Source organism: Ascaphus truei, chromosome 4 (assembly GCF_040206685.1).
Source record: "Ascaphus truei isolate aAscTru1 chromosome 4, aAscTru1.hap1, whole genome shotgun sequence".
In the NCBI taxonomy this organism is placed as follows: Eukaryota; Metazoa; Chordata; class Amphibia; order Anura; family Ascaphidae; genus Ascaphus; species Ascaphus truei.
In genome coordinates this window covers 411639059-411657051 of record NC_134486.1, presented here as the reverse complement: position 1 = coordinate 411657051, position 17993 = coordinate 411639059, and the positions used below count along the sequence as shown (strand labels likewise).

Below are 17993 nucleotides of genomic sequence, written 5' to 3'. Positions count from 1 at the left end.
CCACCCAGTCAATAAAGTCAGTAATCCACCCACCCAGTCACTAAAGTCAGTAACCCACCCACCCAGTCACTAAAGTCAGTAACCCACCCACCCAGTCACTAACCCAAAGTCACTAACCCAAACACCCACCCACCCAGTCACTAAAGTCACTAATCCACCCACCCACTAACCCACCCAGTCACTAACCCATCCACCCAGTCACTAACCCACCGACCAGTCACTAACCCACCCACCGAGTCACTAACCCACCCACCCAGTCACTAAAAGTCACTCACCCACCCAGTCACTAAAACCCAGTCACTAACCCACCCACCCAGTCGCTAAACCACCCACCCACCAAGTCACTAACCCAGAGTCACTAAACCCAGTCACTAAAAGTCACTAAAGTCACTAACCTACCCACCCAGTCACTAATGGTCACTAAAGTCACTATCCCACTCACCCACCCAGTCACTAAAAGTCACTAACCCACCCACTCAGTCACTCACCCACACACTCAGTCACCCACCCACTCACTCAGTCACCCACACTCACTTAGTTACCCATCCACTCAGTCACCCACTCACTCATTCAGTCACCCACTCAGTCACACACTCACTCAGTTACCCACCCATTCACTGTTAGTCACCTGTCAAGTCACCGTCAGTCACCCATCAAGTCACTGTCAGTCACCCGTCAAGTCACTGTCAGTCACTGTGAAGTCACCGTCACCCACTCAGTCAGCCAGGCACGCAGTCACTTGTCTTTTGTTGAAAATATAAAAATAAACAGGTTGCATTGTAATGTTTTTTTCTGTATCACAATAAGAAAACAGTTAAGTAAAAGTTGTGCGCTAAAAAATATTTTTTCATGGTAGGTGCGCTATGGGTTGGGGGAGGGATGCACTATGGGTTGGGGGAGGGGTGCACTATGGGATGGGGGGGGTGCCTTGCCCCTTTAATTTGTCCTGGGTCCCATGATTTCTGTTGGCGGCCCTGCTCCTGCCGCCACCCCAGCGGACAACCCGCCCCACAGTTTGTCAGCAGCTGCCACCCTCCCCCGTCACACACCGCACCCAAAGTTAGCCGACGCAGATACCCACCCGTCCCTGCAGCGCGCCGCCGCCCCCGTCACTAACCCCACCGCTCGCTCCTGCAGTGAGCCGCCGCACAACCCTCCTGCCCCCCCAGTGAGCCGTCACCGGACAGCTCTCAAGGGGGGGGGGGATCACAAACCCCCCAGTGAGCTGCCACCGCCTAGCTGTGAAGGGAGGGGAAGCCCAAACCTGTCGACCACCCCCAGAAAATTAAATCCCGGGCAACGCCGGGTATTTCAGCTAGTATGTTATATATTGAAAGCTGTGACATGTATTTGCACCCATCTAATGAAGCAAATCTTCAGGGGTGTGAGAGAGGAAGAGGAGTAAGAGGAGGTGAGAGAGGGAGAAGGGGGTGAGAGAGAAAAGAGGACGAGGGTGCGAGAGGAAGGAGGAGAAGGGGGTTGCGAGAGCAAGGAGGAGGGGGAGTGAGAGGAGGGAGGGAGAGTGAGAAAGGAAGAGGAAAAGGAGGGGGTCAGAGAGAAAGGAGGATGAGAGGTGAGAGAGAAAGGAGGATGAGGGGTGAGGAAGGAGGAGAAGGGGGTTGATAGAAGAAGGAGGAGGGGAGTAAGAGGGAGGAGGAGGAGTGAGAAAGGAGGGGGAAGGACAGAGGTGAGAGAGGAAGGAGGGGGGAGTGAGAGAGGAAGAAGGGGTGTGAGAGAAAAGAGGGGGAATGAAAGAGAAAGAAGGGGGAGTGAAAGGGGAAAGGGAGTGAGAGAAGAAGGGGAGTGAGAGAGGAAGGACAGGGGTGAGAGAGGAAGGGGGGGAGTCAATGGGGAAGGAGGGGGAGTCCAAGAGGAAGGAGGGGGAGTGAGAGAGGAAGGAGGAGGGTGGGTGAGAGACGAAGGAGGGGCATGAGAGGAAGGAGAGGGTATGAGAGGAAGGATGGGGAGTGAGAGAGGAAGGGGAGTGAGAGAGGAAGGACAGGGGTGAGAGAGGAAGGAGGGGGAGTGAGAGGGGAAGGAGGGGGAGTCCAAGAGGAAGGAGGGGGAGTGAGAGAGGAAGGAGGGTGGGTGAGAGAGGAAGGAGGGGGGATGAGAGAGGAAGGAGAGGGTTTGAGAGGAAGGATGGGGGGTGAGAGAGGAATGAGGAGGAGTGAGAGGGGAAGGAGGGGGAGTCCGAGAGGAAGGAGGGGGAGTGAGAGAGGAAGGAGGGTGGGTGAGAGAGGAAGGAGGGGGGATGAGAGAGGAAGGAGGGGGGATGACAGAGGAAGGAGGGGGGATGAGAGAGGAAGGAGGGGGAAGGAGGGGGGATGAGAGATAAAGAACGGGGAGTGAGAGAGGAAGGACAGGAGTGAGAGAGAAAAGAGGAGGGTGAGTGAGAGAGAAAAGAGGAGGGTGAGTGAGAGAGAAAGGACGGGGATTAAGAAAGGAAGGAGGGGGAGTGAGACGGGAAGTAGAGGGAGTCAGAGAGGAAGGCGGGGGGAGTGAGAGAGGAAGGACAGGGAGTGAGAGAGGAAGGAGGGGGAGTGAGAGGGGAAGGAGGGGGAGTGAGACGGGAAGTAGAGGGAGTCAGAGAGGAAGGCGGGGGGAGTGAGAGAGGAAGGACAGGGAGTGAGAGAGGAAGGAGGGGGAGTGAGAGGGGAAGGAGGGGGAGTGAGACGGGAAGTAGAGGGAGTCAGAGAGGAAGGCGGGGGGAGTGAGAGAGGAAGGACAGGGAGTGAGAGAGGAAGGAGGGGGAGTGAGAGGGGAAGGAGGGGGATTGAGAGGGGAAGGAGGGGGATTGAGAGGGGAAGGAGGGGGAGTGAGATGGTAAGTAGAGGGAGTCAGAGAGGAAGGCGGGGGGAGTGAGAGAGGAAGGAGGGGGAGTGAGAGTGGAAGGTAATGGAGTGAGAGAAAAATGAGGGGGAATGAGAAAGGAAGGAGGGGGTGAGAGGAAGGAGGGAGAGTGAAAGAGGAAGGAGGTGGAGAGAAAGAGGAAGGAGGGATGAGAGAGGAAGGAGGGAGAGTGAGAGAGGAAGGAGGGGGAAGTGAGAGAGGAAGGAGTGGGTGAGAGGGGGGATGGAGGGGTAGTCAGAGGGAAATGAGGGGGAGTGAGAGGGGAATGAGGGGAAGAGAGAGGTTAAGGAGGGGGAGAGAGAGGGGAAGGATGGCGAGTGAGAGGGGAAGGAGGGGTGTGAAAGAGGAAGGAGGAGGGGGAGTGTCAGAGGAAGCAGGAAGGGGAGTGAGAGAGGAAGGAGGAGGGGTGATAATGAAAGAAAGAGGGGGAATGAAAGAGGGAGGAGGGGGAGTGAAAGAGGAAGGAGGAGGAGTGAGAGAAAGGAGGGGGTGAGATGAAGATTGGAAGGGTGTGAGAGAGGAGGAGAAGGAGGGATGAGAGTGGGAGGAGGGGTGAGAGGGAGGAGGGGTGAGAGGGAGGAGGGGGTGAGAGAGGGAGCAGGGGGTGAGAGAGAAAGGGTGAGGGGGTGTGAGGAAGGAGGAAAAGGGACAGAGATAGAGGAAGGAGGGGGAGTAAGAGAGGATGGAGTGGGAGTAAGAGAGGATGGAGGGGGAATGATAGAGGAAGGAGGGGGTGTGAGACAGGAAGGAGGGGTGAGAGAGAAAGGAGGGGGAATGAAAGGAGAAGGAGGGTGTGAGAGAGGAAGGAAAGGGGTGAGAGAGGAAGGAGGAGGGGGTGAGAGAGGAAGGAGGGGGAGTGAATGAGGAAGTAGGGTGGTGAAAGAGGAAGGGGGAGGGTGGTGAGAGGAGGATGGAGGGTGAGAGGAAGAGTTTGAGGGTGTGAGAGGAGGAGAAGGAGGGGTGAGAGAGGGATGAAGGGTGAGAGAAAGGATGAGGGGGGTGAGGAAAGGGGAAAAGGAGGGTGAGAGAAGAAGGAGGAGTGAGAGAGGAAGGAGGGGGTGTCAGAGAGGAAGGAGGGGGGAGAAAGAATGGAGGGGGTGGGTGAAAGAGGAAGGAGGAGGGGGTGAGAGAGGAAGAGGAGTGGGGTGATTGAGGAAGAGTAGGAGGGTGTGACAGAGGAAGAGTTGGAGGGGGTGAGAGAGTGGAGGAGGAAGAGTTGGAGGGGAGAAGAGAGAGAGAGGAGGAGGGGTGAGACAAGAAAGGAGTGGGGAAGGTGAGACAAGAGAGGAGTAGTTGGGATGTGGGACGAGAGGAGGAGTGGGGGGGTGTTGAGATGAGAGAGGATGAGGTGGGGGTGAGATGAGAGAGGAGGAGTGGGGGGGGTTAGATGAGAGAGGATGAGAAGGGGGTTGGTGACAATGGGGCTATAGTAACAAAAAAAATCTGAAAGATCAGGGGGAGGTGGTGGGGGGAGGGAGGACAGCTGAAGGTTCGCCTAGGGTGGTGAATACCCTTGCACCGACCCTGACTGGACATGGCCATATCAGTCTTGAGAACAGTATATGTACCTGTGCTTGTTTTGTTAAATGGACTGGTTACAGTCACTGTGCCCGAATGTTTGAATTTATTAGTGACTGTGGGAGGCAGGAGTGGAGAGAAACAAGTCTTGTAGATTTTCAATTGAGTCAGCTCTTACTCATTAGACACAGGATTCGTAACAGAAAGTCCAGAGGATATAGCACTTAAAAACACACTGGTCATCAACAGATTTCATGATTCATCACTTTAACTATAGCAGACTAACAAAATATGGTGTTAACAGTTATTATAGGCTACAGCTCTTAAATTTCTGGCATTATTGAAAGCCTTGCTCTCTGATTGGTTAAAATTCCGGGCATTATCCAATCAGTAATGGCCTGGAATTTTTGGCATCTTGTCAAGTTTTTCAGCCAATTACAGTAGCTTTCAGTTCTCATTCACAAAGAGTAAGATCAGCTCTTAGACAGGGGAGGAGATTGGACAGGAGGCAGCAGCAAGGCACTGACTCCTCCTCCACCCTACCTGCAGAGAGCTCCGCACAGGAGAGTGAGGGGAAAGGTTTGTGTGTCTGTTGTGTCTTTTGTGGTTGTAAAGGGGGGCAGCAGATTGTTTTATTGGTGTGTGTCTTCTGTTGATGTGTTTTGTTGGTGTAGAAGGGGGCTGCAGTGTGTGTGTTTTGTGGGTGTAGGAAAGGTGCAGAGTGTTTTGTTGGTGTGTGTGTGTGTGTGTGTCTGCAGTGTGTGGGTTTACAGGGGGCAGCAGTGGGTGTAGGGAGGGGGCTGCTGGTGTGTTTTTGTGGGTGTAGAAGTGGCAGTCTATTTTGTTGTTTTGTGTGTGTCTTTGCAGTGTGTGTTTTGTAGGTGCAGAGGGGGGCAGCAGTGTGTGTTTTATGGGTGGAGGAGGGCTGCAGTGTGTTTTGGTTGTGTGTGTCTGCGGTGTGTGGGTTTACAGGGGGCTGCAGTGGGTTTAGAGGGGGGGCTGCTGGTGTGTGTTTTGTGGGTGTAGAGGGGGGCTGCAGTGTGTGTGTGTGTGTCCGTGGGTGTAGATGGTGGAGGAGGGCTGCAGTGTGTTTTGTTGTTTGTGTGTCTGTGTGACGGTGAAGGGGTTAACCAGGCTCACTAATAAAGGTTCAGCCCACTTGGTTACCCGTGATCCATGTATTGGGGTCCTAAAGTGTCAGCTCTTGGATCCAGATGTCCTATATGCATTACTGTGTGCAAATTATGCGACATTAAAGATTTATGTGTGTTTCGCCTTTCATGGGGTGCTGGGACCGGGAGATTTCTAGGCTGTAAGTTTCATGGTGGGTTTGCCAGAGAAAGTCTTTACAGAATGTGTCTATGTAGCGGGGTTCCAGAGGTATGAGATACCCCAGGAGTTGGATCCGGGAATCGAGTGAGATTCTCGGATGCAGCCAAGCACATTGCTCCGGCAAACTCTGACTCTGAAAGTGTTATTACGACTCACCGCCAGGATTCCTGCTGCACCATCTTCCAGACAAGGTAAACGGGCATGAAGGGGTTAATGTATACATGCAATCATGCACGGGGTCCCTAGTATAAAGAGGTGTCCCTAGTATAAGGAGAGGTACCCAGATACATGCCCAGGTACCCTGGACCTGGTATAGGGGTTCAGAGGGTACTCCAGCTATGTGATAAGGCTGATTTCGTGTATATAAAAGTTTTAAAAGTCATTTCTAAGGTGTGCCAATAATAAGGCTAGTGAGTGTAGACAACATATACTCTCACTCCATCCCTGATACCAGAACCGGGACTTATATATTTTATCACACAGAAGACAGGACACAGTATATTTTATTAAAGAGTTATATTTAATAGGTATATGTACTGGTAACCTGTAAATGAACTGGGATGTCCAAGTCATGGATTCCAGGAGACCAGATGGCTACCAAACTTGGTGCCTATGGGTCTGTGTGAAGTCCTGACTTGAAAGCTTCAGAGATGCCAAGGTGCTAGAACAGGAGGGGTACTGCAGTTCTGCTTGAGTATCCGCATCCTGGGCTAACACAGGGCTATCCAGCCGCCATTTTCCAGAGTCCAGACTCTGTGGAGCCTGGACAGCGGGTGGGCTCAGTATGCAAAGAGGTAGAGGTGCCAGGTTAGCGCATGACCCTTTGCAGAATGAGAAAAGGTACCCACCCGGCTTTACAATAACGGCAAATCGGTGATTGGCTGGCAGGGAAATTCCCACGCTCTGATAGGCTGTAGAGGTTTGTGAATGGGACTCCGAAACCCATCAGATATCTTGCAGCCAATGAGAAGCGCAGATTCCAAGCGTCAAACCATCAGCGGCAAATTCAAAGATACTCTGTATTGAATAGACATGAGGTGGCGTCAAAGATTTTGACTCAAGAATTCTTCTATGTCCCACTTATGAAGAACCTAGCGGTTGCGTCAGAATTGCATGACAAAATCAGTTCCAGGACTTTCGTGAGTAAAAAACGGTCATTGGAAAGGGCTCCTACAGAGGTCATTTTTGAGAATTTCGTTTACAGGATAGATTTATTCGTTAGCCCCGTTCCCAGTAGGTGTGTTACCCTTTAAATTGTGTTACATTGTGTGTATGTCTTTTCCTGAAATAAATTACAATTTATTTTACCTCCTTGCTTTGCTCAATCAATGATCCCGATATAAAAAGGTGTTAATAAACCTGGTCTTCCGTGACAGTCTGCAGTGTGTTTGTGTGTTTGTGGGTGTAGAGGTGGGGCTGCTGTGTGTGTTTTGTGAGTGCAGAGGGTGGAGGAGGGCTGCAGTGTGTTTTGTGGGTGTAGAAGAAGGGGATTGCACAGTGTGTATAGATGGGGCTATGTGTGTGTGTTTGTGTGTATAGATGGGGCTATGTGTATGTACAATTTACTTTTTATAAAATTGCAGTAAAAGCATAAGAATGTAGACAATCATGCTGATAATAATCAATATGACTACAAAAATGTATATTTTTTATGAAAAATTAAGATAAAAATAAGCCTACATTTAGACTATAATAGTAATAATCCCCTCAGAACAGGGCATTACTGGACAATAATGCCCTGGCTGGATTAAAGTCCCTTGGCTTCGCCTCGGGCCTTCAACTCTTCCAGCCAGGGCATTATTGGACAGAAATGCCCTGTTTTTCGGGGATTATTACTTAAGCATCACAACTTCTGAGCAATCCAAATGAAAATATCAAAGCTTTTTTTGGGGGGGCATGGGAGGCCCCAAAGCATTATTGTTTCTCAGCATTACTTATCTTCACAATAAATACAAAAGTGTTTTTCATTTTATGCGATATATCAATATGCTGCGAACACAGTATATTGAAGTACACCCTATATCTGATGATGGTTGAGAAAAATCAGATCTACCTCTGGCCAAGACTGCCACATAACACTCTGAATGGGACTGTACCTTACTTACGTACCTTATTTTCAATTACCGGCCACGGCATCCATCTTTGCTTTGATCAACATATACTAAGAAAAGCCTACACATTATCTTACACGTTAAGAAATAAGGATGCATATTGCGATGAACTGTTCTCTTGGATCTAGCTCTGGCACTGACTATTAACTTCAGCAATCAATTACAAGCACCCTACTGACCGTGAATTGGTCTCAAGTACTGTCGGCACATAGACTGCATATACTACTAAGGGCCTCATGCAGTAAGCCCCGATAAGGCTTTTTCGGCATTTTTTCGCCATTTTTTGCCCTCCAGATTCAGTAAGCGCCGATAAGTGGGAATTATCGGCAACTTTTCATCCTGATAACAAATTATCGGGATCCGGCTGCCGATAAGCCACTTATCGGCACTTTTTGAACCCGGCTGAATTCAGGAAGCCCCGATCAGCTTTTCGGTGCTGATCGGCACTCCGGAATGGAGAGTTTATCGGGAATTCCTCCCGCCAACTAAAGTTGGCAAGTTGGTGGAGGAGAAGCATCGGCACGGGCGACACTTAGAAAAAATTAGCCCTTTTTCCTGCCTGTGATTGATGCCGGGGGTCTCCGGAGCTGATACCCACACCGCAGCCCCCCGGCATGCATCCGAGGCAGGAAAAAGGCATGTACAGCCCACTTCATTACCTTAGCGGCTAACCGCTAAGGCAATGAAGGGGTTAACCCACCGTGCCAGCTTTATTGTGGGTAGCGGGGGTGAATGAAGGGGGTATTTGGCCCTGAGTGTGAGTTTAGGGCTTGCGGGGGGTTGCGGGTGCACTTAACCCCTTCACGACCGTAGCAGTTAATACCGCTACGGTCATGAAGGGGTTAAGCATTCCCGCTACCCCCCCGCAAGCTCTAAACAACCACCGTTGGGGCTAATACCCCCTTCACCCACCCCCACTTCCCACAATAAAAAATAATCACACACCAGTCCCACAATAAATAAATAAATATAAATAAATAAATATCTCTATATAAATAAATAAATATATATATATAACCCCAACAACCCCTAACATACACATATATGCACATCAATGATACTATAGGCCGGCGGGGGCCCTCGGGTGTTACCCGCAGGCCTGCAGTACCAATTATGTGCCCCCCCAAATTAATGTCTAAACACATACATACTTATAAAGAAATAACCCCCCCCCCCCTAACATACAGTATAGTAATGGCCACAATTACTATTATCCACAAAGGGATAATAGTGAATGTGCCCATTTTAAATACATAAATAGCAATAAATACATTAAATACATATAGTACTCACCACCCATGTCCGGCTGCCATGATGAAGGCCATCCTCCTCTTCATCCTGCCCATGGCCCCCTCCGCTGCTGCAAAACAGACACAATAATGAAAACATCCAATGTAATGTCCCCTAACCCCTTAATCACCATAGCGGTTATTAACCGCAACAGTCATTAAGGGGTTAACCCACCCTCACCCACCACTCGGGACGCCTACATACCCTCCCACACTAACCCCCCACCCCGTGAGGCTTAACCACCCTCACCCAATACCCACAAGGGAGGCCTACCCACATACCGTTGGGGAACCCACCCCCCCACCCCCAGTACCCACAATAAAAACAATACAGTGATACATAATAAACATCATTATATTTATTAAATACATTACCCACCCCCTGTGCCCCCCCATAAATACAAGATTTATCCTTTTACATACAGGGTTCATAACGCAGCCCCACGCGAGTCCCCGGTGGGCTGGCGGGGCACCTGACAGACCTACAGGGTACCAGCAGCCCTTTTCAAACAGGTTCTGGAGGCCTGCTGGTGGGTCCCGCCAGCACCATGGCCCCCAGGTGGTCTCCTTGGGTCACCGTGAGCCACAATTGGGTCCCCACGGTAGGCCCAAGGATGTCTGGGAGCCCCGGGTCAGACCCACAGGTGCCTGCGGGGCCTCGGCTTGTTCCCACGGGGGTCTGGGGAACTCATGGGTGCTCACTACAGGTCCGCGGTGCCCCCACAGAAGTGGGACCACACAGCTTCATCCCCGCAGACTACGGGTCCGCGGTGCCCCCACAGATGTGAGGCCACCGCTTCATCCCCGCATGTGTCACCCGTGGAACCACCAGCCTGGTACCCGTGGGATACCCGAGGAGACCCACAGGTGGTCTCCAGAGGTCCCACGCAGAACCACAGAACAAACCCTGAATGTAAAAAAAATAAACCTGGCCTATACATTCAATACATACACCCCCCCCCCCAACACCTACAGTACAATAATGTGCAAAATAACTATTATCCAGATATGGATAATAGATTATTTGCCCATTATTAAAAACATTAACTAGCATATTCAAATAAATAAAGTACTACTGACCTCATCAATAAGAAGTCTCCGTCGCCAGCAACATCCTTGTCTTGCCCACAAAATACATAGCCAAAACAAAGCCAATACATTGCAATTACATTCAGATATCAATTAACCCCTTAAACACCTTATCGGATAATAACCGCAAAGGTAATTAAGGGGTTAAGCCACACTGGCCCGATACCCACCCTTCACCCATGAATTTGTACATTGGCTTCATCATGCAAATATATATGTATATATATATATATATGTATATATATATATATACAGTGTTCGACAAACCTATACATTTGCACGCCCCGGGCGAGTGGATTTAACATCGTGGCGAGCTCCTATTGGCCCAAGCAGCACACGTGTGGTACTAGGTAGCGAGTAGATTTTTTTGTTTGGCGAGTAGATTTTTTGGTGATTTGTCGACCACTGTATATATATATATATACATATATATATATATAAATATATATATACACAGTGGTTGACAAATCACCAAAAAATCTACTCGCCACACAAAAAAATCTACTCGCCACCTAGTACCAAACGTGTGCTGCTTGGGCCAATATTTACTCGCCCGGGGGTTAAATCCACTCGCCCGGGGCGAGCAAATGTATAGGTTTGTCGAACACTGTATATACACACACACATGATGAACCAATATACAAATAAATGTAGAAGGGTTATCAAACATGCTGTACTCAAAATAACAATTCTCCATAAAGACACACTACAATACAATTAATTTCCTTTCATAATCCTAACTGAACTTACAATCACAATCATCAAATGCCAATCAAATACCTCTAATGCCAATCAACACATTGCATTTACATTGCATATATGATGCATCCAATCTATGCAGCATATACATTCTGCAAATGAATGTTAACAATAAAATTGCAATCAAAATAAAAATACATCCAAACAAGTATACTATTTTATCCAATCCAGTAAACATAAATCAATTACCATTCATTAATGACATCCCTAAACAATTTACATTCCATCCCTAACAATTAAACAATTAAAAAATTCAAGCATTGAACATAACAATTTAGCCTGAGAAAAAATATATGTACCAACAAGAATACAAAATTGAAAACAAAGGCTAACCCTGACCTCAAGTACACCATACAATATCAACAATTACATCTATCTAATTGTAAAATACTTTAAACACACAATAAAGCATAGCAGCATAGACAAATTAATTTAAAACACATCAAATCAAGCTTTTAAAACAACATCATTTCTTACCCTGTATGTATATCTCTCTAGACATACATACATACATACATACATACATACAGTGGCAAGAAATGATGTACCACAAAAAAAAAATACATGTAAAAAAAAGCTTTTAAAAAAATTAACAAGTTAAATAAAATACATTTCTTTAATTCACTTACCATTACTTGCCCCCACCGACTCCCGTTGAACTGATTACTCACGTACAAAACCACCAGGCACAGGAACCCATAAAATAAAAAACCATAAAGAAATTAACATTAAACTAAAAATCCAAATCAATCCACGGGTCTTCTATTTGTAATCCATCTTCATCTGTATTTTTCTTTCTTCTACCTTCTTCCGGGGTCTTCTTCCCGTCTTCGGCCATGCCCTGGTCTTCTTTTTTCAGTAGGAGGTCCTTCCTCCTCGGCGTCTGGCTTCAAAATGAGACGACATAGGCTTTTAAAGGCCTATGACGTCACATTTTCGTCATGGTTCCCACGGCCCTGATTGGGCCGTGAAAACCATGTGTTTTGGCCGAGAAAAAAGAAAAATTATGACGTCACTTAAAGGCAATGAAAGCACAGCCAATCAGAATGGCTTTGCTTCAATTGCCTTTAAGATGACGTCATGAAAAGAAACATGGCCGGCCTCACATGGTACGGTAGCCAATCAGAGCGTGGGAACTCCATCCCTACTCTGATTGGCTCTAGTATACCATGTGACAGAGGCTTGGGGGAGAACGGATGTGACGTCATTGAAAGCCTGTCACATTGTACGGGAGCCAATCAGAGCGTGGGAAGTCTATCCCTACTCTGATTGGCTCTAGTACCATGTGACAGGCTTTCAATGACGTCACATCCTTTCTCCCCCAAGCCTCTGTCACATGGTATACTAGAGCCAATCAGAGTAGGGATACACTTCCCACGCTCTGATTGGCTACCGTACCATGTGAGGCCGGCCATGTTTCTTTTAATGACATCATCTTAAAGGCAATTGAAGCAAAGCCATTCTGATTGGCTGTGCTTTCATTGCCTTTAAGTGACGTCATCATTTTTTTTTATCGGCCAAAACACATGGTTTTCACGGCCCAATCAGGACCGTGGGAACCATGACGAAAATGTGACGTCATAGGCCTTTAAAAGCCTATGTCGTTTCATTTTGAAGCCAGACGCCGAGGAGGAAGGACCTCCTACAGAAGAAGGACAGGGCGTGGCCGAAGACGGGAAGAAGACCCCGGAAGAAGGTAGAAGAAAGTAGAATACATATGAAGATGGATTACAATTAGAAGACCCGTGGATTGATTTGGATTTTTAGTGTAATGTTTATTTTTTTGTATGGTTTATTATTTTATGGGTTCCTGTGCCTGGTGGATTGGTTCGTGAGTAAGGTGCGCAACGGGAGTCGGTGGGGCCAAGTAATGGTAAGTGAACTAAAGAAATGTATTTTATTTAACTTGTTAATTTTTTTAAAAGCTTTTTTAACATGTGTTTTTTTTTTTGGTGGTATATAATTTCTTGCCACTGTATGTATGTATGTCTAGAGAGATATATACATACAGGGTAAGAAATGATGTTGTTTTAAAAGCTTGATTTGATGTGTTTTTAAATAATTTGTCTATGCTGCTATGCTTTATTGTGTGTTTAAAGTATTTTAAAATTAGATAGATGTAATTGTTGATATTGTATTGTGTTCTTGAGGTCAGGGTTAGGCTTCATTTTGTATTTTGTATTCTTGTTGGTACATATATTTTTTCACAGGCTAAATTGTTATGTTAAAGGCTTTAAATTGTTAATTGTTAGGGATGGAATGTAAATTGTTTAGGGATGTCATTAATGAATGGTAATTGATTTATGTTTACTGGATTGGATAAAATAGTTTACTTGTTTGGATGTCTTTGTATTTTGCTTGCAATTTTATTGTTAACATTCATTTGCAGAATGTATATGCTGCATAGATTTGATGCATCATATATACTATGTAAATGCAATGTGTTGATTGGCATTAGAGGTATTTGATTGACATTTGATGATTGTGATTGTAAGATCAGTTAGGATTATGAAAGGAAATTAATTTTATTGTAGTGTGTCTTTATGGAGAATTGTTATTTGTAGTACAGTATGGTTTTGATAACCCTTCTACATTTATTTGTATATTGGTTCATCATGTGTGTGTGTATATATATTTATATATATATATATATATATATATATATTTTTTTTTTATATATATATATATATATATATATATATATATGTATATATATATATATATATATATATATATATCTGTATATATATATATATATATATATATATTTGCATGATGAAGCCACTGTACAAATTCATGGGTGAAGGGTGGGTATCGGGCCAGTGTGGCTTAACCCCTTAATTACCTTTGCGGTTATTATCCGATAAGGTGTTTAAGGGGTTAATTGATATCTGAATGCAATTACAATGTATTGGCTTTGTTTTGGCTATGTATTTTGTGGGCAAGACAAGGATGTTGCTGGCGACAGAGACTTCTTATTGATGAGGTCAGTAGTACTTTATTTATTTGAATATGCTAGTTAATGTTTTTAATAATGGGCAAATAATCTATTATCCATATCTGGATAATAATTATTTTGCACATTATTGTACTGTAGGTGTTGGGGGGTGGGGGGTGTATGTATTGAATGTATAGGCCAGGTTTATTTGTTTTACATTCAGGGTTTGTTCCGTGGTTCTGCGTGGGATCTCTGGAGACCACCTGTGGGTCTCCTCGGGTATCCCACGGGTATCAGGCTGGTGGTTCCACGGGTGACACATGCGGGGATGAAGCGGTGGCCTCACATCTGTGGGGGCACCGCGGACCCGTAGTCTGCGGGGATGAAGCTGTGTGGTCCCACTTCTGTGGGGGCACCGCCGACCCGTAGGTGCGGGGATGAAGATGTGTGGTCCCACTTCTGTGGGGGCACCGCGGACCCGTAGTGAGCACCCGTGAGTTCCCCAGACCCCCGTGGGAACCACCCGAGGCCCCGCAGACACCTGTGGGTCTGACCCGGGGCTCCCAGACATCCTTGGGCCTACCGTGGGGACCCAATTGTGGCTCACGGTGACCCAAGGAGACCACCTGGGGGCCATGGTGCTGGCGGGACCCACCAGCAGGCCTCCAGAACCTGTTTGAAAAGGGCTGCTGGTACCCTGTAGGTCTGTCAGGTGCCCCGCCAGCCCACCAGGGACTCGCGTGGGGCTGCGTTATGAACACTGTATGTAAAAGGATAAATCTTGTATTTATGGGGGGCACAGGGGGTGGGTAATGTATTTAATAAATATAATGATGTTTATTATGTATCACTGTATTGTTTTTATTGTGGGTACTTTGGTTTCCCCAACGGTATGTGGGTAGGCCTCCCTTGTGGGTATTGGGTGAGGGTGGTTAGGCCTCACGGGGTGGGGGGTTAGTGTTGGAGGGTATGTAGGCGTCCCGAGTGGTGGGTGAGGGTGGGTTAACCCCTTAATGACTGTAGCGGTTAATAACCACTATGGTGATTAAGGGGTTAGGGGTCATTACATTGGATGTTTTCATTATTGTGTCTGTTTTGCAGCAGCGGAGGGGGCCATGGGCAGGATGAAAAGGAGGATGGCCTTCATCGTGGCAGCCGGACATGGGTGGTGAGTACTATATGTATTTAATTTATTTATTGTTGTTTATGTATTTTAAATATACGGGGGGTGTATGTTGTTTATTGCAATGTTTATTGGGGGCAAATGTCCCCAATAAACATGCAATTCTCCCTTAACCCCTTCATTGCCTTAGCGGCTATCCGCTATGGTAATGAAGCAGCATTTATGTATTTTTAATACTATTGTGCGGGAGCAGCGGGCCCCCTGAGCTGAACCGCATCAATTTGTGGCTCAGAGACCCCCTGCTTCCCGAGTTACAGGCCCCGGTTTGGGGCATCGGTTACAGTGTCGCCGCCATATTTATAGCGGGCACGTCGTGAATGGGACGCTATAAAGATGGTGGCGACACTGCCACCCGATGACACATTCCGGGGCCTGTAACTCGGGAAGCAGGGGGTCCCTGGTCCACAAAGTGATGCGGTTCAGCTCGGGGGACTCCCTGCTCACAGTACAGTATTATTAAATAAATATTCATGCTGCTTCGCTACCGTAGCAGATACCCGCAAAGGTAAGGAACGAGTCTTTATTGATATGTGTGTTTTACTGATAGTGTAGATGTGCAGAGGGTATCCGGAGCTGAACCGCTTTGGTTTTAGGTCTGGGGACCCCCTGCTTCCCGAGATACAGGCCCCTTTATGGGGTGCCGGTATCCCTCTGCTTGGTTTACATGCCGCGGTCACGTGATCGGGACCTTTAAATGCAGAGAGATACCGGCACCTCATAAAGGGGCCTGTATCTCGGGGAGCAGGGGGTTCCCGGACCTGAAATCAATGCGGTTCAGCTCCGGAGACCCCCTGCACATGTACACTATCAGTAAAAGTTGTTTAAAAATACTTAATTTTTTGCCGATGTTTGCGCTGAGAGAGCGGCTTGTCTCTCTCTGCTGCAAACACCTATCGGCACAAAAGGCGTATCGGAAGGCTTATCGGGCGCCAGGCTGTATCGGCACAGGCTTATCGGCAGCTTTGCTTTCGCAGTGATTCGGCAGGGATCGGAAGGATTCGGCCCTTACTGAATACTGCGAGGGCAAATCGCCAAAAAAAGGCCTACCCGCCACACTTGCCGAAAAGATTTTATCGGGGCTTACTGCATCGAGCCCTAAATCTCTGTTTTATTGCTGGAAAATTTTTAGACTTCTATTGTACCTTCAGGAGCTGTGATTGATCTAAGTGTACTTTAAGTGTACTTTATAGAACTATATATGTGTTACTTTGTATCCTCGTGTGGATAATGTGCAATACTATATTGCATTACCATTAACACCTAGACAACAATCCACATTGCAGCATTTGATATTGAGCTAACTATCGCCTATACTATAGTACTAGGGTAGTGAACTATTTGTCAATACTTGACACCACTTGGCACCTACCCATATTCGCAGCCATTATTCTAATAGATTTATCACAGCAGCCATGCTTAACTCAGATGATCTCTTACTGCTATTAATTTTATCTAATACATAATAAAGCTGTTTTAAGTCATTTACAGTATCCTTTCTGTTATTTTTGGGGCACTATTCATTTGTATTGTTTAGCTCATTATATATACGTGACAAACTAATTTGCTTTACCGTATTACTTATTGTGAACTATTGAGTGCACGTAATCTTAGGGACTTACTGACCATCTACCTCCATATTTTCTCTTTTGAATGTAGACCTATCAGTCAGTTTTTTTATTGAATTTTCCCCTAGTGCACCTAGCCCATTATAGATTACTAAGGAGTGCTGGTATATATTTATAGATTTGAAACATTTATTTACAAGCATTTAAAGCCATTACTTATTGGATTTGCCATTTTTAACACATTAACATTTACAACTGCTTTGTAAAATCCCTCTTGTTTTTTTAGGTTCATTATGATTTTGGCTTGAGAAATATTCTGTCTGTTTTGAGGACACTGGGTGCACAGAAAAGAGCGAGACCTGATGAAAGTGAATTAAGTATTGTCATGAGAGGCTTAAGAGATATGAACCTCTCAAAACTGGTAATTATTTATTATTATTATTATCATTTATTTAAAACATGCCAACATATTCCGTAGCACACTACAATAGCGTTGAAGGACAAAAACAATAAAATATCAAACACTAACATACATTGTTATAGTAGGTCCACAAGGAGCTACAATCTATAAAGACTGGTATATGGATACAAGTTACAGGGGGTAAGAAGTTGCCATGTTTCGGATAGCTGTGTGCTATTTGAAGTAGTTGGCGTTGGTGAAGAAGTAAGTGGGATTGTGCAGAGCTTGAGCTGTGAGAGCAGGTAATGTGTGAAGGAGTTAGCGTTGTGGAAGAAGTAAGTGGTATTGTGTGGAGGTAGATCTTTGAGAGCAAGCATTGTGTGAAGGAGTTGGCGTTGGGGAAGAAGTAAGCAGGATTGTGCAGAGGTAGAGCTGTGAGAGCAGATAATGTGTGAAGGAGTTGGTGTTTGGGAAGCAGTAAATGGGATTGTGCAGAGGTTGACCTGTGAGAGCAGGTAATGTGTGAGGAAGTTGGTGTTGGGGAAGCAGTAAGTGGGAGTGTGTGGAGGTAGACCTGTGAGAACAGGTATTGTGTGAGGAAGTTGGTGTTGGGGAAGCAGTAAGTGGGAGTGTGTGGAGGTAGACCTGTGAGAGCAGGTAATGTGTGAGGAAGTTGGTGTTTGAGAAGAAGAAAGTGGGATTGTGCGGAGATAGAGCTTTGAGAGCAGGTAATGTGTGAGGGAAGTGGAAATACTGGGGCGCTGCCTCTGTCGGATGGTGAATGATGTGATGAAGTGAAATTCACAATCATGCAGGACTAAAGTGAACGATAGTGAGAGGCCGAAAGTATTTGAGAAAATATACTGGCCCAAACTGTCGCTGCTGCTCAGCTGGAAGAGGACCTTCTCTGGATCCTCAGAAAGTAGGTACACACAAGAAAACAGCGAGCGCACATG

At 46.5% G+C, this 17993-nt stretch overlaps 1 protein-coding gene across 4 annotated transcripts in view; it reads left to right on the top strand.

Annotated features, from left to right (window-relative positions):
* The window catches only part of DNAH8 (dynein axonemal heavy chain 8), a 1091167-nt gene that overhangs the window by 588881 nt on the left and 484293 nt on the right, over nucleotides 1-17993 (top strand). For all 4 annotated transcript variants that reach the window (XM_075598772.1, XM_075598771.1, XM_075598773.1 and 1 more), the window contains one exon: nucleotides 16924-17058. In XM_075598772.1, coding sequence (XP_075454887.1) covers nucleotides 16924-17058 — 135 coding nt within the window. The remainder of the gene's footprint in view (nucleotides 1-16923; nucleotides 17059-17993) is intronic.